Genomic DNA, 23583 nt, shown 5'->3' on the forward strand with positions numbered 1-23583 from the left:
TGACCAGATGAGTTTTTACCGTATTGACCTGAGCAGTTTGCATTCTTACCCCAGCTTCCAGGCTGGCAAAGCGAAAGTTGTAAAATGAAAAAGTAATATGAGAGAGGGTCGGGTAGAAAGAGAAAAAGAAAAAGAACCACAAACCGTGTAGATTACATGAGTGAACAGGAGATGGTGTGGGGACGAGGACATGTGTGTGTGTGTGTGTGTGTGTGTGTGTGTGTGTGTGTGTGTGTATGTGGGACTATTGTACAAGGTTGTCACAGAAGAGCACCCTATGACAAAGGAAGGACAGGCTGACTTGGTCCTCCAATGCTGTACAGGGATGAAAGCCCTGAAGAGCAGCACACTGGAGAGATCTATATCAAGCACAAAACACCATTTTGTTTGCTTGAGTTTCTCCTTTGCCAAGGACAGAGCTATTACACGTCATTAGCATCCGGTGCACAATCAACTGACCTGAACACTGATGAGCAGAGTCTAGCTGACCCCACGTTTCCATGGCAACGACCTCCAGAAGAGCAGAGCCAGCGTCTGGGCCACTTGTCTGAAACCCCAGGGGGTCGACACAGACGAGCTGTGTCCTGTCACACACTGACAGAGTGCGGTAAATCGGGCAGATGGCATCTGCAACACAATGGTTTATGACAAACAGACTCTGATTTCTGGGTAAAATGCATCTTTCATTGTAAGAATTTATTTAATCTTTTTTTTCTCTAAACTGTTGCCTATATGCCATACACAAATACACGTACACACACACACACACACACACACACACACACACACACACACACACACACACACACACACACACACACACTCACACACACACACACACACACACACACACACACACACACACACACACACACACACAGATATGTGCACATGGAATCTATTGGTATCCAATTTGAAGATTAAAAACAACTGAATATTCGATTTAAAACATGATTAATGCCAAAATGCAGGTGGTGACTGGAAAGCAAAAACACCATTTGTAGGACACACAGTTGAATTGCTTATTGTATTGGTAATGACTTTGATGATCCCCCCCTTTTCCCAATTTATCCTGAATTGTTTTGGTACATGAGACAATCCTGTTTACCATAAACCATGGCAGAAATCTTCTGCCGCATAGAAACACAAAATATAAAGACTAATTACTATTATATTGTGTTACATAGAGAGAGAGAGAGAGAGAGAGAGAGAGAGAGAGAGAGAGAGAGAGAGAGAGAGAGAGAGAGAGAGACTGAGGGAAACACCGACAGCAAAAGAAAGAGATTTTGATTGAACAGTCTAACGCCTTCCATGTCTAGGTAGCAGGAGGTAAATATGATGAAATACGAGTGTAAGTGTATGACCCTCTGGAGTTACATCAGGGTGGATGTAAAGGTTTAGGGTGGGTCTGCTTCTCTGCTATCTTTCACCATCTCACAAAGGTGGGGAAAGTAGTTGGCCCTGAGCTCCACAGTAAGAAAGTTGATAGATTAGTAAACATATGCAGACACACACAGACATCTGTTCCATGTACACAGACTACATACACAACTTACAGACATAAGCTCACAAAGCTTGCATGCACACACACAGAAACAGACAGGAACACACACACACACGCACGCACGCAAGCACACACGCACACACACACACTCACACACCTGTGCAGGAGTGAGGGTCACCGTGATGGATGCTATCCCTGAATGGCCGCGAGTATTAAAAGCCTCCGACCTGGTAAAAACAATCAGTCATGTCAGTTTGTCACAGCTTGAAATGAATCATTCCTGTGCCTGTGATCATTTCCTGCATTAATTATTCTGACCATGTAGCTTAAATAGTCTGCTTGCTGTGTGTGTGTGTCTCCCAGCGCCATGTGTGAAAGAACATTTAGGTAGATGAAGAGGAGTTTGAGGAGTAGCTGAGGAGGGGAGGTCGTCAAACTGCACCCCCTTTTGGTCAATTCATGTCAACTATGGCTCCACATCCATTCCAGATGATACTGAGTAGACGAGAGAGGAGAAAGCTACATAAGGAATAAGTCGTTTCTACTGCGGTTCTTTTCGGTGGTAAAAGTACCAAAAATATTTGTTCAGATCATTCAGCAAAGCAGGGAATAGCGGGATAGAGGGAAATTAATTGGAGGGAGAATAACAGGCAGTGGCAGACAGCAAATGTAAACACAGGCTGTTCCAACCTACTGAGACTTTGTTTGAGCACACTTCTTTGTGTTGGCTGATTGCATCCTACTCCTAATGGATGAAACAGATAATGTGTTAGGACTGTTCTCAATAGTTTGCAAGAGAGGCTCAGAAAATGTTAATATATAATCACTAGCCAGATGCTGGTCAGTTGTTTTGGTTAGTTGTTGCTGTGTGTGTTTACACATGTGTGTTTACACATGCGGCAAATGGATTATTTTCCCTGTCAGAACAGTTATGTAGTCCGAAAAATGCATTTGATAAGTACAGCTATATTATAACTGGTAGTTTACACAAAAAGTAAATAAATTCCGCATTTGAGCAAAAATGATAAAGGATGTGTTTCAAAACAACATAGACACAGTATTTACTAAAATATGAGAATGATGAATCAGAATGCCTGTGCTTCCCTATGTTTTAAAAGCTGATACAAAAGTTCCATCTAGCTCCTTGTATTTATCCATCCATCCATTAATTATATTTGTCCATTGTCTATAATCATTCATTTTTACTCAGGGTCATAGCAACCCAGGATCTATCCAGGCAAGCATTTTGTGGAAGACAGGGAACACACAACCACAACGGCAGGCAACATACAGTCTCCTGTCCACCTGACCTACATCCCACAGCAGTCCGAAGAGACAGACACAAACTAAACAGAAATGCAAAATAAACAAAAACACTATTCTTATCTAAACAACCCAAATAACCTTATTTGTGTTACAGACTTTTGTCTTGCAACAAAGAGTCATGTTGTTAAGTATCAAATAGTGAAATAAGAGACATCATGCAATGACTAAAATATACTTTGCATTCATCCCAAAAAATGTAAACCATGTAGAATTAAAGTAGAACAGAACAGCACTACAGAATGACTTGTAACCCAGAGAACAATCACTGCTGTTACTGATGGCCCTTCAGTGTAGTAAAAAATAATGAAATATTTAAGGATTTACATCAAATTTACTTGAATGCCCAATTTTTAAAACATTCAAGCATATTCCTGTTGGAATCACCCAATCAACAGCTTTCTTTGAGCTCATTAAAAATAAAGAGTCGGTGTGAAGGATATGCTGATTGCTAATCAACAGTTTCACAGACGCATGCATGCGTGTCTTTCTGACTCCCATTGCTCAGCATCCTTTCTAGTCAGTGTAAGGAAAATCCCCTCTGATACAGACACAGACGATTGCTATGGAAACCGACATCACTTTTCAGTAACTGGGCAGGGATGGAAGGAGGTAGAGAGAGGGGGGCGTGTTAAAGCAGATCAAATGAATAGGAAATTCTAACATAATCCCCTATGCGTGTGTGTGTGTGTGTGTGTGTGTGTGTGTGTGTGTGTGTGCAAGTCTGAGGGTCTGTCTAAGATTGCATAAGTGTGATAAACAGAAGAAGGTATAGCTCTAGCAACAGGGAGGGAAGATAGAAAAGAGCAGAGGAAATAAAACTTAACGAAGACACTTGCTGGGCTTGTGGGTCACTGAGACTGAAAGCAGGAGGAGGATGAAGAGGGAGGACAAAGACGAAGAAGTCGGGGAGCTACGGCTCACTTTTAGCTTCTTCCCCTCCTTTGATGGCCGATGGTGAGGGGCCTGAAGTTGTGCTGATGTCAAGAGATGACTGTAGAGTGGGGCTACGATACTAAAAATATCTCATTTGACTTGAACCACATACCAGAGTCCCACCTGGATGCTGAGAGCACTGCTGGCATGCTGCTGACCGTACCTAGACTCTAATTGGCTGACTGTCTGAACCTTCAGCCTTTTCACATCCTCCGCCAAGGCGCCCGACTACTTCATATACAATGAACTGTGACACTCTGACAGTGGGCAACGCCTCAGACGCAGACACCTAGAAAGAAAGAGAGAGAGAGAAAAAAGAAAGCCAGAGACAAAAAGAAAAAGCTGAATTGGTAATTAAATGTATAAGTGGCACTGGTCCCTGGCTGAAGATATAGTACACAAAGGAGTTACAGGTAGCCAAGTTATGTCAGTGCAAGTGGCAACAGTAAAAGTCCTGTCAGGGGAGGAAGCAGAGCACAGCTCCCCTGTGGCATCATTAAAAACCCCATCGTCTCTCCCTTCATCCTGATTCAACTGAACAGCCTGAAAAATAGATCAATTAACAACCCCTGCTCTCTTACTCCTTTTCTCTCACACATGCATACAGGCTCGTCCCCAGCACGCAGCCGGAGGGGAGTGTGGGCGGCCAGTGTTGCCATGGAGCTAATATTGTACTGGCCCGTTTCTGTGGTGATGGTGACAGGGGTATGTCCTGGACCCACTGCTTCTACCTGCACAGCAACCTGAACCATGATCAACAAGGTTTGCAAACAATTACACATATAGAGAAAACAGGCAGTTGATATCAACAAAAGATTAAAAAAAAAGATCTTTAAGCAGTATGTAAAAAACAACAACCAGACAATGAATTTACTCTTGTACTGCAGCCAACTCCTTGGGGACAATGTGAAAAGCACTTTACTGACAGGTATCGGTTAGTTCTAGAAATAATAACACCCTTTCATTTAACTGTCTGGCTGGAAATATTATGAGCAGTCTATCCTACTGTTGGGTGCTGGCTAACCTTATGTCCTGGCATAAAAATTACATAAAGCATTTATCGATTAAAAAAGAAATGAAAGGACTGCAGTACAGTTAGGGTGTGTTAGATGTTAATGTCCAGGAAGCTGACTGCACACTAAAGTTAGAATGGATCAGGTAGACATTTAAGAGCCTGTAATCTGATCTGTTACACCAACAAACACACACATTATTATTTTTTATCCAATATCACTAATGGAATGCCAACATTACTTCCATGATTGTCTAAGTGTTAGGGAACCCACTAATCCAGTCAAGTCTCTAATGGACTGAACAGAAAAGACAGAAAACATATAGCTATAAACTTCTAAGCCATTCCTAGCCCTAAGTGTGAACATTAAATTAAAGTGTCTACATAGATGTCTAGGAAAGAAGGGGTTGGCAACACATAAGTGAGGGATGGTGACATGTGAGTCAATGCTGATATGGAGATTTATTAGGAAGCAGTTAAACAAAAGAAAAAAGAGACCTACCAGAGTAGATACTGGGTGAGGGAGGAGGCCCGGCTCTGGATGTGGGGAAAAGGAGTTGACGTACCAGGAAATGTGGGTAGGGAAGACTGCATGGTAAACTGGGCAGCATGATGGTCTCCCTACCTGCAGTCTCTTCTCTTCCATAGGCGACTAATAACATACATCTAGACAGACGAGAGAAGAGAAGAAAGATGTTTAATTAGGAAGAAGTGGGGAAATTGGGAAAAGTGACTGTTCACGTCTGGGACAAGAGAAAAAAGGACCGTTAAAGGAGACGCAAAGAAGCAAGTTGAATTTAGGGCCACTTTGATTAAAACTATGGTCGATAAAGAGGCTTACAGTTTGGCAACATCAAGGCAGTCAAAAGGGACAAACCAATCCAATAGAGCTGACTACAGGCTAGAGAACACAGGCAGATTTACAGAATCCAGTCTGGGACTAAATGAGGGAATAAGTGACAGGTGTGCTGGGAGGAACAGGATCAGGTTACTGGCAAAAGGCGGGGAATGTCAGAGGGCATCTGGTTGAAAGATATGGGCTACGGTTGAAAAGTTAAAAAATGACCTACTAAAGTCTTTTCATAACCGCGATTTCTCCTTCACATCTTTCCTGGACCGCATGACTTTTTCCATCGAGGTCAAGGAAAGATGTGAAGGAGAATTCATAAGAATTTAGAAAAAGGCAGCTGATGTCTTTTAACTGATGCTTGTTGTTATTGCAATATTCCCTTTGCTACTGTAACACTGCAAATGTCCCCGCTGTGGAATACAGTATTATGTCATCTTAAACATGGCCACCCTGGGGATGAAAGCTACTTCATTACCAAGATTGGAATTGAAATAAAAAAAAAGTAATATAGACTACCAGTCACAAAGGTTTATATGGTAAATAGTGAGTTAAATGTTTGAGTTATGGAGAAGTGTATAGTGTGTATTTCTCCCTACTCCTTTTCGAACATGTAATATTTGTTAATTTATGTTGATTATGAGAATTTGTTTGACAGTTTGCTTTATTTACTGTTCATTTTATTTGTTATTCTTGTTTTGTTTTTTACTTATTTGGTACATGTTCAAAATACAAAAAAATTAAGACAATGTAACAAATGGTTATCACTGTTATCACTCATATTTATTAACATGTACCCATTAATAGATGACTGTATGAAAACAGTCATTAAATCTGTGCAACACAGACATATTGTTTGTTTTCATGGACGGCCGAATGGTACGTCATTTTAAATGTTGCTGCCGCAAGGAATTGTGGGGCGGGATTGTCTTCTTTCCTTTCGTAAAGGATGGTCCAGTGTTTCTTGTGCTAAAGGAGCTAAGACAGGAAGCATTAAAGCACCTTTCCTTAGCATTTAGATAATTCGAACATGCTCTTATCATGGCCGTCATTTAGATACTTCCGGGTCATTTCACTCCTAAGCCAAAAAAGACTTTGCAGCCATGGACTCACACGGTCACAGAAAATACAGGGACTAGAGGGATGGAGAAGAATCGACAGGGCAGGTGTAACCCTGTTTTTTTAGTGTGTGTGTGTGTGTTTATGTGTGTGGACATTCACTCACAGATCCTGAGTGTTGAGGGTAAAGTGTATCCTCTATATGTCTGGCTCAGCTTCTTTCCCCCTTTTTTTCCCTTCTTTCATCATCACTGTCACTCTCTGACCAGCTCACGATGCGGATTCCCCATTTTTACCTAAATATACTTATACACAGTCATAAAAAACCTGTGCACAACAAATACAATCTTTCTGAATGCAATAGACTCTAATCCCTCTCACCAGACATAAACACAGAGATTCACGCATGCATGTACAGACCTGTATGTGTTGGTTGATCTGTCCCTCTGGTTGCCAGGGAAACACCAAGATATAAGGCATCAAAATGAGTTCATTGCTCTCCACTTCCTGGTGAACTGTGACTGGTGGGGTCATCGTAAGGTTTTTAGGGAGAGTAAAAAACTGCGTATTTGTGTATGTGCTTGCTCCTGTGCTATGTGTGTGTGCTGTCCCCTGCAACAACGTTGAAGAGCTACATCTCTACGACATACTGTTTTGTTGGTAGAAGCATCCAGTACACCACTCATCTCTACTGTCAGCACAAAGACGAGTTAGAGTTAGAGATAAGAGATCCTGTTGCGATGGAAACGTTCTCCCGCTGACAGTATCTGGTGACATTTGTGCCATTTGTTCTAATTACATTATAGCTGACTGGTGTACCACATGATCCTGGACTGGTACAGGCAGGTGATAATGGTGGCCGACATCCAGCATCCACCTGCCTGCCTCATCCTCCACTGACAAAGCTGCAGGCGCACACACACGCATAAAAAAACACACACAAGCAATCCTCGCGTGAGGTTAGGTCTCCGTTTTTAAGCGTAATGAGGCTGCATGACTCCACCATGCAGAAAGAGCAACAGGGCACTGGGGGTCAGCAGAATCAGTAGGGCCTGGAGAAAAAAACGAGGAAAAGACACTTTGTGTCGATGTATTCTTTGTGTAAAGGCATGCATGTAAGCTATGCATTTCATTACAAATGACATCGCAAACTGTCTTCAGGGAACAAGCATTGAGCAAAAAATCTATTTTAGTCAGGTATTTCATTTTAGAGATAAGGGAGACGATCAGTATTCAAATTGTTAAGTAATTTTAATAAGTTGAGATGAAGGGAAAGAAGAACGCGTTCCTTAATAATTACCTAAGGAATATCTCTACAGTAGGTCACAAGAACCATAACATAGACCAAAATACAAACAGTGATGGTTGAGCATTGGGATGAATACTTGGATGTGAAGCAGTCAGTGTAGTCTTCTCTAGACATCTGTCAAAATGGATGTGGCGTGGTTCACATTGACGGCATCATTATAGTTGTCTGAGTGTTATTGCTCTACAAGTGACCGGTTACTCCTTAAACCAAGGGTCACATCTGAGCAGTCAGAGAGAATGAGAGCATAAAAAGCTAAATAAGGAAAAGAGAGTGATTATTGTTTCATTGCATTTACACCATAGAATGCACAATACCTGATGCTTCTATTCAAAGTCATTTGTGATTTTCTAAATGGACTGCAGAGGTAATGTTAAGTATTATGTATAATAATAAATGGCTTGAAACTTGAAAAAATGTGCGCTGTGTTTGTGATTCTACTAATGCATTTAATTTACATTTTCTTAAATGTGTTGTTTCTGGTGTTACATTGTGGCCATCTATTGCTTTGGCTTTTTCGTCAAATGTGTGACAATGTTCTTGCAGTCATATTCTTCTGGCTGAATTTGGCTGGAATATGAACAAAAGGCTATCCCGTTTTCCATTTTGTTTCTCATCTCTCATCTCATCTTCAACCGCTTATCCGGGATCGGGTCGCGGGGGCAACAGCTCCAGCAGGGGACCCCAAACTTCCCTTTCCCGAGCCACATTAGCCAGCTCTGACTGGGGGATCCCGAGGCGCTCCCAGGCCAGTTTGGCGATATAGTCCCTCCACCTGGTACTGGGCCTCCCTCGGGGTCTCCTCCCAGCTGGTCGTGCCTGGAACATCTCCCTAGGGAGGCGCCCAGGTGGCATCCTTACCAGATGCCCGAACCACCTCAACTGGCTCCTTTCCACGCAAAGGAGCAGCGGCTCTACTCCGAGTCCCTCACGGATGACCGAACTTCTCACCCTATCTCTAAGGGAGATGCCAGCCACCCTCCTGAGGAAACCCATTTCGGCCGCTTGTACCCGCGATCTAATTCTTTCGGTCATGACCCAGTCCACATGACCATAGGTGAGGGTAGGAACGAAGATTGCCCAGTAGATAGAGAGCTTTGCCTTGCGGCTCAGCTCTCTTTTCGTCGCAACGGTGCGGTAGAGCGACTGCAATACCGCCCCAGCTGCTCCGATTCTCTGGCCAATCTCATGTTCCATTGTTCCCTCACTCGCGAACAAGACCCCGAGGTACTTGAACTCCTTCACTTGGGGTAAGGACTCATTCCCTACCCGAAGTGGGCAATCCACCGGTTTCCTGCTGAGAACCATGGCCTCAGATTTAGAGGTGCTGATCGTCATCCCAACCGCTTCACACTCGGCTGCGAACCGATCCAGTGAGTGCTGGAAGTCACAGCCCGATGAAAACATCAGGACCACATCATCTGCAAGCACCTCCCACAGTATCTCCCGGGGGACCCGGTCATACGCCTTCTCCAGGTCCACAAAACACATGTAGACTGGATGGGCGTATTCCCAAGCCCCCTCCAGGATCCTTGCGAGAGTGAAGAGCTGGTCCGTTGTTCCACGGCCAGGACGGAATCCGCATTGTTCCTTTTCAATCCGAGGTTTGACTATCGGCCGAACCCTCCTTTCCAGCACCTTGGAGGAGACTTTACCAGGGAGGCTGAGTAGTGTGATACCCCCGTAATTGGCACACACCCTCTGGTCCCCCTTTTTGAACAGGGGAACCACCACCCCGGTCTGCCACTCCCTAGGCACCGTCCCAGACCTCCACACAATGTTGAAGAGACGTGTCATCCAAGACAGCCCCTCCACACCCAGTGCCTTCAGCATTTCTGGACGGATCTCATCAATCCCTGGGGCTTTGCCACTGTGGAGTTGTTTGACTACCTCAGTGACTTCCACCAGGGAAATTGATGATGCTCCCGCATCAGACTCCAGCTCTGCCTCTACCATAGAGGGCGTATTAGTCGGATTCAGGAGTTCCTCAAAGTGCTCCTTCCACCGCCCGATTACCCCCTCAGTTGAAGTCAACAGAGTCCCATCCTTACTGTATACAGCTTGGATGTTTCCCCGTTTCCCCCTCCTGAGGTTCCGGATGGTTTTCCAGAAACACCTTGGTGCCGACCGAAAGTCCTTCTCCATGGCTACTCCGAACTCCTCCCACACCCGCTGCTTTGCCTCCTTCACGGCAGCGGCTGTAGCCCTTCGGGTCTGTCGGTACCTTGCAACTGCCTCAAGAGTCCTCTGGGATAACATATCCCGGAAGGCCTCTTTCTTCAGTCGGACAGCTTCCCTGACCACCGGTGTCCACCACGGTGTTCGAGGGCTACCGCCCCTTGAAGCACCTAAGACCTTGAGACCACAGCTCACCGCCGTAGCTTTGGCAATAGAAGCTTTGAACATCGTCCATTCCTGTTCGATGCCCCCAGCCTCCACAGGGATGCTAGAAAAGCTCCGCTGGAGGTGTGAGTTAAAGATCTCCCGGACAGGGGCCTCCTCCAGACATTCCCAGTTTGCCCGCACTACCCGTTGGGCTTACCAGGTCTGTCCAGAGTTTTCCCCCACCGTCTGACTCAACTCACAACCAGATGGTGATCAGTTGACAGCTCCGCCCCTCTCTTCACCCGAATGTCCAAAACATACAGCCTCAGATCTGATGATACGATAACAAAATCGATCATCGACCTTCGGCCTAGGGTGCTCTGGTACCACGTACACTTATGAACATCCTTATGCTCGAACATGGTGTTCGCTATGGACAATCCATGACTAGCACAGAAGTCCAACAACAAACGACCGCTCGGATTTAGATCAGGGAGGCCGTTCACGCCTCTCCAGGTATCCCCATCGTTGCCCATGTGCGCGTTGAAATCCCCCAGCAGAACTATGGAGTCCCCCACTGGAGCCCCATACAGGACTCAGTCAGAGTCTCTAAGAAGGCAGAATACTCTGAACTGTTGTTCGGTGCATATGCACAGACAACAGTCAGAGTTTTCCCCCCTATAACCCGCAGGTGTAGGGAGGCGACCCTCTCGTCCACCGGGGTAAACTCCGACACAGCGGCACTCAGCAGGGGATTTGTGAGTATCCCCACACCCGCCTGGCGCCTCACACCCTGGGCAGCTCCAGAGAAGAAAAGAGTCCAACCCCTATCCAGGAGTATGGTTCCAGAACCGATGCAGTGCGTAGAGGTAAGCCCCACCAGATCTAACTGGTAGCGTTCCACCTCCCGCACAAGCTCCGGCTCCTTCCCCCACAGAAAGGCGACGTGCCACGTCCCCAGAGCCAGCCTTTTCCGCCCGGGTCTGGTTCGTCGAGGTCCCTGGCCTTCACTGCCACCCATGGGGCAGCGCACCCGACCCCAGCGGTTCCTCCCGCAGGTGGTGAGCCCACAGGATGGAGAGGAGAGGGGTGCCACATTGCTGCTTCGGGCTGTGCCCGGCCGGGCTCTGTGGCAAACCCGGCCACCAGGCGCTCGTTGTCGGGCACTCCGACTGGGCCTGGCTCCAGACGTGGGCCCTGGGCTTCCTCCGGGCAAGGTCTCCTTAACTCTTCTTAGTTTTTTCATTGGGGTTTTTGAACCATTCTTAGTCTGGCCCTTCGCCTGAAACCAATTTGCCAAGGGAGACCCTACCAGGAGCTCTAGGCTCCAGACAACATAGCCCTCAGGGTCATGGGGGCACTCAAACCTCTCCACCACGTTAAGGTGATGGCTCCCTGGAAAGGAGGATTTGTTTGGGTCCTTTGCTATCCTTTGCTTAAACCGCAATCCTGAAAGACTAAATGGCTTTCCTGAAAAATGGAGATGGGCTGAAAGACAAGTGGAGAGAGAAAGAGATAAGTAGGGAAGAGTTTTTAAAAATGGACATAACCCTGGCCTTAAAATTATAGAACACAATGATGAAAATGCACATTGCACAAGAGATAATGAATGGCCCGGGAGCTCATAGAGCACCAACCAGTAAATATCACAGATAACAAACTCATCACATCTGGGTATGTGCTGTGAGCACTGCCTCAGGCTGCCTGGCTTTCACACCTCTCTTACTGTTTTAATTTCACACCGGTTTGAACATACAACATGATGCCTGTTTTATGAAAATAAATAAAAATCAATTTCCTCCGAGATCGTGTAAATGCTTTGACTGCCTTCATGCTGAAGTAAATGCACTTACACATGATAAGCCCTGAGAAGATTAGCGTGTGGTCACCTTTGGGACAAACACTGGTGTTAACTAATGGGAAGGTGTTTAACTCAAATAGCTCTGACTCAACTATCACCAATCGGAAAGAAGACCTGAATATAAGGAATGTGCTTAACATATAACAAGTTGTTGTTCAGATCTCAATATATTGAATGTGACTCATTATTTTAAATCATGAAGTATGGCCAGTGAGCAGTTATAGAAAAATAATAAGTAACAAATTGCAAATACTTACTGTGTGGTTCTTTTTCAGACTATTCTGAACTGCAGTGTCTGAAGAGTGAAGACCAAGCTAATAATTGTTTAAATGAACAAACTAAAACTCAAGCTATTTCCATGGATGCCTATTGTGAGCATTTTTGAGCTTTCTCCAAATATCGCGATAGGATGAGCAACTGAAAATCAGTGTCAGTGATATAACCAGTCTATGGACGAATTCTTACTGCGAACTACTGAATCCCAAGAATGCCGTTATCTTTATATATCCACTGTCCCATCAGAGCAAATTAAATATACGGCTCACATACCCAAACTTATTGTGCTCCGGGATTTAGTTGGTCACAATCAAAGTGAGATATTATCTTTTTACAGTGCGATATATAAGAAAATATGCCCATGATTGACTGACACAATAAGTTATATAGCCTGTAGCAACTCTAAAATGAGCTTGATACAGTATGCAGTGTCCAAATGGTAATTATTCGGTGTGAAAATTGGTTACACTGAATGAAAGGTAACCCATCTGTACAGCGTGAATTAAGTTGAATAAGTTGTCTTTTATTTTTGAAAACCTCGCACTAGCAACCGCAAAACCCAAAATCAAATAAAACAAAAATAAAACAAAACAGCAAAACAGAAAACGTGGACGCCGTAATGTTAGAGATATATACTTTATTAATTCTCTCTGATAAAATAAAAATTACAAAATAATTTCAACCTCAAACGGCACTTTCCTTGTTCAAAATTATTTAACGTATTGTTAATACATATATCATAATTGTCATGACGAATGAGAAGAATACTATAGTTTAGTAATAGTAGATATCAGCTATAACTGTGTTTAATCATAATGGTAGAAAAGACTAAGCAATACAAAGCTAGATTTCGTTAACAGCATACTATACAATATTCCAAGCGTATGTAATTCAGTATTCCGGCCACAGCGTGTCGCTATAAGACAGTTTTCGATATTGTCTCCAATGGGTAGGCTTGTCTCTTTCCCATCACACCATTATAATTCCTGTCAGATATACCTAAGTATTTCTTTCTATGTTTTATTTCTTTTTATAAACAGCTGTCCCTTCATGGCCATCAATCCTTTATAAAGGTATATTTGTGTTCCCTTGTGTTCATCCATAGTCCACCTTGATCTGTTTTAAAGCAGTGAAGTCCACGTACAGCACTGTAACAAGTCCATACCCAGATTTTCACAGTTATTTCCTCAGAAATATTGTCAAGATATCTGCAACGCCTCCTGCTATCTTTTGTCCCCAGTGACAGCAGCGTTCCCTGCCTCTTATTGAAGTCCATTTAAGAGAGAGCACTTTGGTTGTCGAGGTGTGTGTACGTATATCCGTGTGTCCGTGCGTGTAGGCGTCTGTTCCTGTGTCTGCATGGCAGTTTAAGTGATCGAGCAAGAAAGTGGGTTTGAGTGTATTTCTTTACACAGAATACATTCATGATAACAGTGCGTTGTTTTGGGACTGCAAGCTTGAAAAAGAATGGCAGTGAGTAAGGTCTTCTTTCCTTCATAAAGGGTCATAGACACAACCGTACACTGTGAAAAAATATTGATCACACCAACTTATAATCACATAGCTAGACAATTGTTGGATTTTAAATTCAGTTGAATTACTAATGTAAAAATCAACATTTTAGTAATTTTAAGTATAAATATTTATCAGAGAATTAAAGCAAAACAATAAATACTACAGCATCTCAGTCAATCTGACTCCACTGATTTCAGACAAGTAAAAGAATAATCAGATCATTTATTATTGATGGAGAATGTTTCAACTGTTATTTTACCTGAACACTCACCAAATGTGGAGCATCATGTTTATGCAAAGCTCTGTCTTGAAGTGTTTCTTCAAAATGAATCACCCAGTTTGAAATGCCAGTTCAATAAATGTTTGTGTTGTAATCTATTACAACCAAATAGATTGTAATAGATTATATCTCCCAACAACCATTTCACTATTAATTCACTTGATACTATTGAAAAATTGAACTATTTTTTTTCATAAGTAACATAAACAGAAATGAAATAAAATCAAACTCTTTAAAGTCTAATTTCAGTACAGTGAACCTACAAGTACACATTGGTTCAACCCAATCTGTAATTCAATAAATGCAATAGTAAAAAAGTCCTTTTGTAGTTGTGTTACGTTATTTTATCATCTGCGACTGTCTTCTTTGTCACAAACAGACGTTATGATGACTCATGCCCCTCAGTGTCATACCAACTTATTTTATCTTCATCTGTAATTTGTGTAGTTCAGTGAACGGTTACGGTTCTCCAAACTGAGAAGTTAAAATTTCACAACTATGCATTAGGTCACGCCCACAAAAGATAAGTCGTTTGGATGAACATTTTTTACAGTGTGTCTACATTGCTTGGCAGTGCATTGAGTGCTTGGCAGTATAGGCTTTAGTATTATCTTGTGGGCTACTACACACAATTTCTTTGTGTGAGTGTAAATAGGGCCTGCAATGTAAAATATTGTGTATTTATGTTTGTGCTGTGTTAACTTGTATTGCGTAGATGATGCTTCAATATAAGCTGTGTGTATGTGTGTGTGTTTGTGTGTGCAGTACATGCCACTAGTTTTTTTTCCTTTTCTTTTTTTTTTTTATATCTTGGTCGTATTGATTGAACCTTCTGTTAAAGGGATGCTCGTTAACACACAATTAGCATTCAGATAGAAAATACATCATAAGGATAAAAAGTCATGGTCATTAATTCCTGATGAAGGGAGAGAGATCGGGAGGAAGGAAAGAGAGAGAGAGCGAGAGAGAGATAATAAAAGGCCCTTTTCAGTAATTGGAGTGGTAACCATTTAGGTGCTCTGAGTTTATATAATTATTCCTCGTTATTTCTCCTCCTCTCCCCTTCCCCCTCCTCATCATTTCTACCTCCATTTCTCACCCTCTTGACATTCTTCCTCCCCCTCACACCTTTTAGAGTCTCCATTTTTCTTTTCCTCCCCTTGTCAAGGAAAGCGCCCCAAAGTCCTTAACATGTCTCATCGCTCATACTGGCCCTCCATCTTAATCCTACTATTTCTCCTCATAGTCCCGTCTTCTACCCTCCCTCGTGGAGCGTTAGTTTCAGAGGATCACCTTGCGTTTCTCTCCTCCTCCCTCCCTATTTTCTTTCCATATTTGTCCTCTCCTGGTCTTCAGAGCTGTCTTCAGCAGCTAGAAGTGCAGGTGTTGGTGCTGGGACTAGCCTCCAGGCTCCCCTCTGGGCTCAGAGGTGGGGGCGACAGAGGGGACTCCAAGGCCAAAGTGGGAACCTGGGATGGGGACAGTGCTGGAGATGCGACCTGGATTGAGGAAACTGAAGCTGGTGCAGCTGTTAAAGATGCAGCTGGGGAGATTGGGACCACAGCACCTCCTCCAAAACCTCCTCTCCCGTCCCTCGAATCCCTCTCTCTTAGCAAGTGGACCAGGGCGGCGTGCTGGGCACTGAGGGTGGCTGAGAGGTGGGCGGGCAGGGTGTTGAAGCCGGCGGTAAGCTGCTCCACCCGCTGCTCCAGGGATAGCATCTGGCGCTCCAAGTCCTCGCTGCGGTCGTTGAGCTCTGACATGAGCTCATACATGACGCTCTGCATCTGTGGAGAGGAGAGGAGAGGAGAGGAGAGGAGAAGAGAGAAGAGGAGACTCATTGAACACAGAGAACTTTGAAGACGGGAGACAGATTGCTAATACGTAAACAGCAGTATTATGATGGTTGCTTTATTAAAGCTTGTTTACAGAAAATGTATTTGGACTGAATAAGAAGAGACAATAAAAGGGGTTAGAGTATGAAGGAAAAGTGGGAGGAGGGGCAAGCCTGAGGCTGGGGAGGAGTGAGTAAGACAGTAAGCAAAAAATGTCCAAGAGGGAGCAGAAGCTGGAATGAAGAGGAGGCTGGAGGGAAGTCTCTATGTGGGCGTTATAACATTGTGAAGAAAGAGAGAGGAGAGCGAGAATGAAATGTCCCTGCCTTGCACATCCTGGCCTCCGTAACCATGGTAAACGCACAAGTGGCCAATTGAGATGGAGTCATTGAGATGGTATAATTGCAAAATATTTGGTGCTAAAGGCATTGCTCCTAGAAAAGACACAAATACACACCCTCACTCCATCTTTTTCTCCCTCATATTCACTCACTCCCTCTTCTCCTTTCACAATTACAAATCACGCACGCACGCACGCACGCACACACACACACACACACACACACACACACACACACACACACACACACACACACACACACACACACACACACACACACGTGTGCACTCACATTCTCACTCAAACACCCACACGGTAACAGAAAAACATGAGCACCCTCCCTCATTTCCTTCTCGCTCTCTCACACAGTCATCCCTGTTTTAACACTTGTTCCTGTTGCTAGGAGACACAAAGCCACGAAAACGGGCAGGTCATCATTGAAATGGAGGAATGTTGTGATATATTGGGGGGGCGCAAAGGCATGCTTGGTATGAGTTACTAAACTGTGCGATGGTTACATGTCTGTGAAGTGGATTTCCTACATAAATGAAGAGCACAGATGTGTACGGTAGCTGTGTGTGTGTGTGTGTGTGTGTGTGTGTGTGTGACTCACCTTTGAGAGGTCCACTAGTGTGTTGGCCTGATCACTGAGTTTCCTCTGCTCCATTTTCACACTGCGTAATCTGCAAACAGATACACACATATTAAATACACAAAGTTGAAATGCAGTAAATACACAGTGGTCACTCCAGAGAGCTAATCCCTCCAGGTCCAGACAACAACACTGTAGAGCGGTCACCTTGCCTAATTCAGTTTCATTTCTACCTGCAGTGTGTCACTGAATTTCAATGTACCGACATCAACGTTATTTTGTAATGCAGGTGAAACTATAAATTTAATGTTGAAATAAAACTGAGACATTAAGCTCTAGAGTAGGCGAACAGAGTATTTTAAATATTAAGAAACCTTAAGGGGAATAAAGCCCACAGGGAAATAAACTAAATGGAACGAAATAAGATCAAATAAAATAAATCATCTTTCTTCAATCCAATTAAAAGTCTTGGCCGACTCTCAAAACACAATACAATAATTATTGAACTAAAGGTTTAATCTGTGTTTTCATAAAATAAACCCTGTGGCTTCCTCCAATATAATGAAGTGTGAATTTTATGAGGCTGCACCTCCAGATGAACATGTCCCCCTTTTCACGCTAACAGGATTGAACAGGCGAATGTACTCAAATTCCCCTAAAATCACCCTGTTACTGTGTTCACAGAGTCAGCCTCTTAGCCACAGTCCACACGCTTCAGGACGAGCCTTTCTATGTTACAATTAAAAGAGTCTTAGGTCTCTTGACTCTGGCTTTTGAAGGCACTTGTTTAATGTTCTCAAGTCTAGACTGAAATGTTCCAGATCAAAGGAGCAAGCAGCATAAAAGGGACGCTTAATTGCGATGGTGGACGGAGGATATACAAAAATCTTTGAGTAAGACAAGCTTTAACAAGACAACTACCCTTGTGGCCATTCAAATACAACCAAACAATGCTCTGAAGAAGAGCATTTTAAAGCGTGATTGAGGTCTACAGTTTGTATTTGTATCAACAACACTTGGAAGTAGAGATGATAGCTCTAATCATCATAGTACATAATGTACACATTTTTCAGTCCCACAATTATATTTGCCTGAAGTGAACCTTCCCTTTACTAGATGATGATTCATTTTGTGTGTGTGTGTGTGTGTGTGTGTGTGTAGAGATTCATGCACTTCATCTGATCATCAGCGTTGATTCAACTTGTGGGTGGATAGAAAGTACGGCTGAATTCAAAGGCTTATGTGCTTGTGTGTGTATTTGAGTGCGTGCGTGTGTGTGTGGGTGGATGTAAGGCGTGGTCTTACTGATGTATAGCCTGGAGAAACTTCCGCTGGTGTTTGCGTACTCTGCAGTGGTCGATCTTTTTCGCCATCTTGGTGTGTTTGTAGATGAGCCAGGTTTCCCGCAGCACGTTAGCCGCTGCATTCTTTATCTGCTCGCAGACAAAAAACACACGGACACATTGTTAGCAACAGGTAGTCCTTGGCAGCAGGTTTGAGAACAGGGCTGGGCAAACCTGTTTCAAAGAGAAAGAGAATAGGTCTTTGTTTTCTGTGGCTACGGCCCTGTTTTCTCTGGCCCCAGCCATGTTCTTAAGGGCCCATTTTTTGGGGGGCGCAGCCCTGTTCTCTGGCCCTTGCCCTGATTTCTCTCTGGGGCCCCATACCTGTTTTCTAGGGCCCAGCCTTGATCTCTGGGGGCCAGCCCTGTTCTTTGGGGACCAGGCCTGTTCTCTGGGCCCTGATCTTTCTCTTTCAGAAAGGTTTTTTCAGTCACTCTCTCTTTTTCCGTCCATTCTCCATTGTCTCCTTACAAAGATTTAAAAAAACAAAACTATACCATTTGTTTCTTCTTAGAGGCTGCCCTCATTCTCTCTGTCTCTCTGCACACACACCGGCTTGCTTGCCAGTGCTTTTCATGCGTGCATAAACAGCCGTCTCCTTAGGGAGATTTGGCAATGAGAACCAACAGGAGTCTCTCACACACACTTCTTTCCTCTCTTGGACTGTCTTTATGCCACATTATATGTTAGACTAACTCAAATGGGCGTCATTATCTCGGCTGGTTGGAAGTAATTTACTACCGTAACACCGCAGTTCATTAAAACCAGTGATCTTCCATTTAATTATGGCAGCAACTGAAAGAAACAATGGTGGCATGAGTAGCTGCTCTTAAACTATCTGTCAAAGACAATCCTCATCCCTGGAGAATAGACATATTAGAGAAATAGCCTATGTAATGATGTTCACTCATGGAAATCCTGATAGCCATCAGAGTTCAAAGCAAGATGGGTATTTTTCTCCAGTGTACTGGTCAGACATAAGCTTCAGTTGTTTTTCATTTGTTCGATATATAGGTGACATTCCTGTGATGTAACAAAAGACAACCAATAATAAAATAAATGTCAGTGTTGGCTTCAGGTTGATTCAGTTACATTCATTTATATCCATATCTGCTCCACTATGTTTTCTGTACTGTACATCTTTATATGTTGCTAAGTAATTACAACACAGAGGTCTGACGCCCGGTAAAAAAGCGCGGGTGAATACCATAAAGAAGCGGGGAAGGGAGAGAGGAGAGAGAATCTGTAAGGACATGAATTGAATGAGAGACTTCAAAGAGATGTCGAACACTGAACAAAGAACAATTATACCCCAGTCTGAGGAGCACAAAAGACCCCGGCAGCTTGGCTAATCAGCACCTATCCAACGCAGTCAAGGACTCCTCACACACATACACGCCTACACATAAACACATGCAGACAAACACACACTATTGGCCACAGATGAAGAGAGTAGGAGGCCCTGGGCCTTGCAGATGTGTTTTCAATGACACAGAGGAAGTCAAACCGAAAAGAGCTGATCCAATATACTATAGATAATCTATAAATAACATTACAAACGTATTAATTCTCGGCTTTATACAGCTAATCCTCTGATAAGATAGTAAAATTAAGTATGTATATCTCATGTGAGTAAACCCTAACAAAATAAATAAAAAAGATGATATAATATGTTCAGTTCACACGCCATGACCAATGTTATTGGGATGTGAAGCCATAGGGCTGGAGTATGAGGTAAAGCCTGATATCCCATGTTTCTCCCTCTGAGCCTCATCTCCCTGTGTGTATCATTAGGATTACAGAACTCCCATCCATTTAGCCAGGACAGGCACTGACAGAGCTGCAAAGATCCTGAGGAGGCTTCATCCAAATGAAGACATTTTGTTAGTGGGCCTACGCTGTTATACACCAACATCAATGCTAATATCTTGACGGGAGTGTTGCATTTATTTAGATAGTGTTTCAACATAAAATTTAGAGTCACAACTGCACTGCTTTAGAGGATATTTGCAACCAAATGTCAGTGATAGTAAAAAGTAAATTATGTCTTATCTCTAGTTTTACTCATGGGCCAGGTTACTGAAGAGCACATTTAATACCCTTCATGTCTACAGGCCCATTGGTAAATGTATATGTCAAATCATATTTGTCAGTTGATTAATCACTGCAGGGTGAGAGAAATATGATGAATGATGGCATCTTGTCTCTGTCCGGCTTGCTCGCTGTGGAATTTTTTACACAAACTTCCAACATCTGTCCAGCAGTATGAGCTGTTGCACTGCCTCAGGCCAATTAATTAGACACAGCTTCACCCTTAATTTAAAATCACGAGGACTGCTCCACATGCAAATTACTAATAATATCACAGTTAGTATTTTGCAGTTAATCTGCTCCACCACCCTCTTTATTTATCTTTCTCTATCCTCCTGGCTGTTAAAGAAGAAACTGAGGAAACTCCATTTGCCAAAAAAACTCAAGATAAGCCGCTAAAAATACTCCAACAAAAAAAACAAACGACAGCAGCAGCAGCAGCTATTCCCGGACCATATGGCATGTACTTGGGCAACCATGTATGGCTGGTTAGGGTCAAAGATCTGTTCTGGTTGCTCCCCTACACGGCACACCTTATGGCAGGTACGTCAGAAATCTGTTAAGACAAGCGGTTCCCACAACTCAGCATGTTGAGTGGTTGATGTCATATTGTGGATTATAATTCAATCAGTACGAATGGAAATATTTTTTAATTGTCATTACAAGACACTTTTTTTGCTTAAACTAAAAAAAAAGAAGAAAAATCCTGGATTTTTTCCCCTTCATTTTCCAAAGTGATGGAGACAGTTATCTAACATGAGAGGAAAAGCCGAGGCACCTAACCCTTACATGCAACACAGGAGAGCCTTGATGACCTATGTATGCGATTAGTAGCCTGATTAGGTGCTGTAGTGCTACAGATACAATGGAGCAGAAAACATAAACAAACAGACCAAATACCTTGGCAACAACCTCCCTCCTCATCCATGTGCCACGGCAACATGTCGCCTTACATACACTGACCTTCCCCTCACGGACATAATGACACAGGGAAGAGACAAGGCACACGCAGACAAGCAGACGTGGTCACAGGACCACGAGTGCACTAAATAATAGTTGTCTTCCACTTATAAGTGTATGTATTTTGTGTGTCTCCTGAATGGGGTCAGATCTAGATAGGGCTCCATTAAAAAGAAGAGTTTAATTGGTAAAAAGAGAAAAATGTCAGAGATATGTGTAAATGCCTTCACTGAGTGTCAAATACATTTTTGTCGCTGTCACAATACGTCCACACCTATAATAATCCATTTTGCTTAGGTGTGAATTAAAAGACTGCCGGAAAGAAGTTATTTTTACTGCATGGAGTGAAAGCTAGCTTAGTAGAAATCTTTCGGGGGTTAGATTGCTCCCATTTGGCTAATGGTGTAAACATTGGAAAGCACCTCCTCCTTGGCCAGAGCCCAGAGTGCACTCTGAATATTCAGCGGGCGAAGTTCTGAATATGCCACAGGGACTTCTAAAAGTGCTCTGATTTAACCAATTGTCCAGAGTGGAATCAGAATACACATTTGGAGTGCCAATTTATAGAAAGTAACATTTTCAATTTTGCAAAGCGGCTTAAAAAGCATGAAATAAAAATACTGACCTCAGAAACAGCCATATTAACACAGTGAATTGGCTTATGGCTTCAACGAATGGCATTTAATTGACATTGTAGTGCTATCAAAAGAAAGGACAAAATACTCCACTCCTCTGACTTAGCGCCTACAGTAAGCGTGTCCTACTTTTTCAGTGTCGGGAGTGCTCTTTGAATGTGCAGGGGGTTGTTCTGACCTGATGAACTTCCAGCACTTCTCTGAATTAACCAATACTTCAGTATGGAGCCACAGAACACTGCTGCGACCAGAGTGTCATCCTTTTAAACACACACCTCCAACACTCTGCATCAAGGCAACATGTCCTGATTTCAAACATGAGCACTTGCAACCTCACACACATGGTCGACTGACAGGCTATATGAACTATTCAGATCAAAGGGAAAGGGACACTTCACTGAACACTGCATGGAAATGAACCCTGTGCATTGAATGTTGAATGATGTTTTTAAAGTCCATCATTCTCCTTGATAAGATTATTAGGTCCTCTGCACCCAATCTGCACCACGTAAGATTTTTTAAGTTTTCAGCCTTTTCAGGTGCATCTAAAAATCTGATCTGAGGATGAAAGAAGAACACCCAAATGAAAGAAAGTGAAACATTTTGAAGTATGTGTCAGAGAGTATCAAAAAACACCACATTCATTTGAACTAAAGATGATCTGTGCGGTACACAGATGTCAAAGGAAGTACGTTTTCTTGCAGTTTTAGGACTCTCTGTGCAACCACAACCAACACTTTTTTTTACATGACACACATGTAAAAATACAGACAACCTCAACCTCAAACACAGACGTTATCGACAACAGCAACCACTGGCTAAGAGCGGCACTGATTGGTATTTACTTGACATTGTTAGTAATCCTTCAAACGCTCATGGATGTAGAAAACCAGGGGATGTGCTTTTGTGTCTGTTTGTGTGTGTTTGTGTTTGTGTGTGCATATACAATGATGGCAGGATGTAAAGTATATCGTTGCATTATTCATTATAAAGCGTGAGTGATTTTATTCTCTTGTTACGATGATATGGCGGAGAATGGCCCCAGCCATGTAAATCAATGTGCAAACAACAGCTTCAATGATTGCTCTTTCAGTAATAGAGGGCAGGAGACAATTACCACCGCATAAACCGAAAACCCTTTGAAGGAAATGTCACGAAGGAGCATGCTGCATTGTGTTGAATAAAACTGCTGTATGACGCCTCCCTTACTTGATGACTGGCTTTATTAAGAGAGTAGTTTACTTGAGGAGAAAATTCCCTTTAAAATTTATAGTATGATCTCGGGAGTGATCCAAAACAGTTTGAGCTATATTACAGTCTGGAACCAACGTGGTGGATTGACTGACCCACCATATCTATCATTGATTAAAAAGTATATTCAACGTTTCCGTCGATATTTTATCCACACTGAAATCATTGATAACCCTACCACGTTCAGTCACCCAGATACCCTGCTGCCATAATGTACCCTACATATTTGATATGGGAGCTATTTTTAAAACTTGGAACTTTCAACTGTATGAAAAATTGAAGAGGACCACAG

The 23583-nt window shown here is 43.1% G+C and overlaps 1 protein-coding gene across 1 annotated transcript in view; it reads right to left on the reverse strand.

The window, feature by feature from the left end:
- Positions 1-13066: 13066 nt before the first annotated feature.
- Positions 13067-23583, reverse strand: part of kcnn3 (potassium intermediate/small conductance calcium-activated channel, subfamily N, member 3) — a 44834-nt gene continuing 34317 nt past the window's right edge. The window contains 3 exon segments of the mRNA XM_068736060.1: positions 13067-16031; positions 17033-17102; positions 18317-18444. Of these exon segments, the coding sequence (XP_068592161.1) occupies positions 15609-16031; positions 17033-17102; positions 18317-18444 (621 nt within the window). The 3' untranslated portion in view covers positions 13067-15608.

The sequence above is a fragment of the Cebidichthys violaceus genome, unplaced genomic scaffold (assembly GCF_023349555.1).
Source record: "Cebidichthys violaceus isolate CVI_PGR_0920_01 unplaced genomic scaffold, fCebVio1.0.p SCAF_7, whole genome shotgun sequence".
Classification (NCBI taxonomy): Eukaryota; Metazoa; Chordata; class Actinopteri; order Perciformes; family Stichaeidae; genus Cebidichthys; species Cebidichthys violaceus.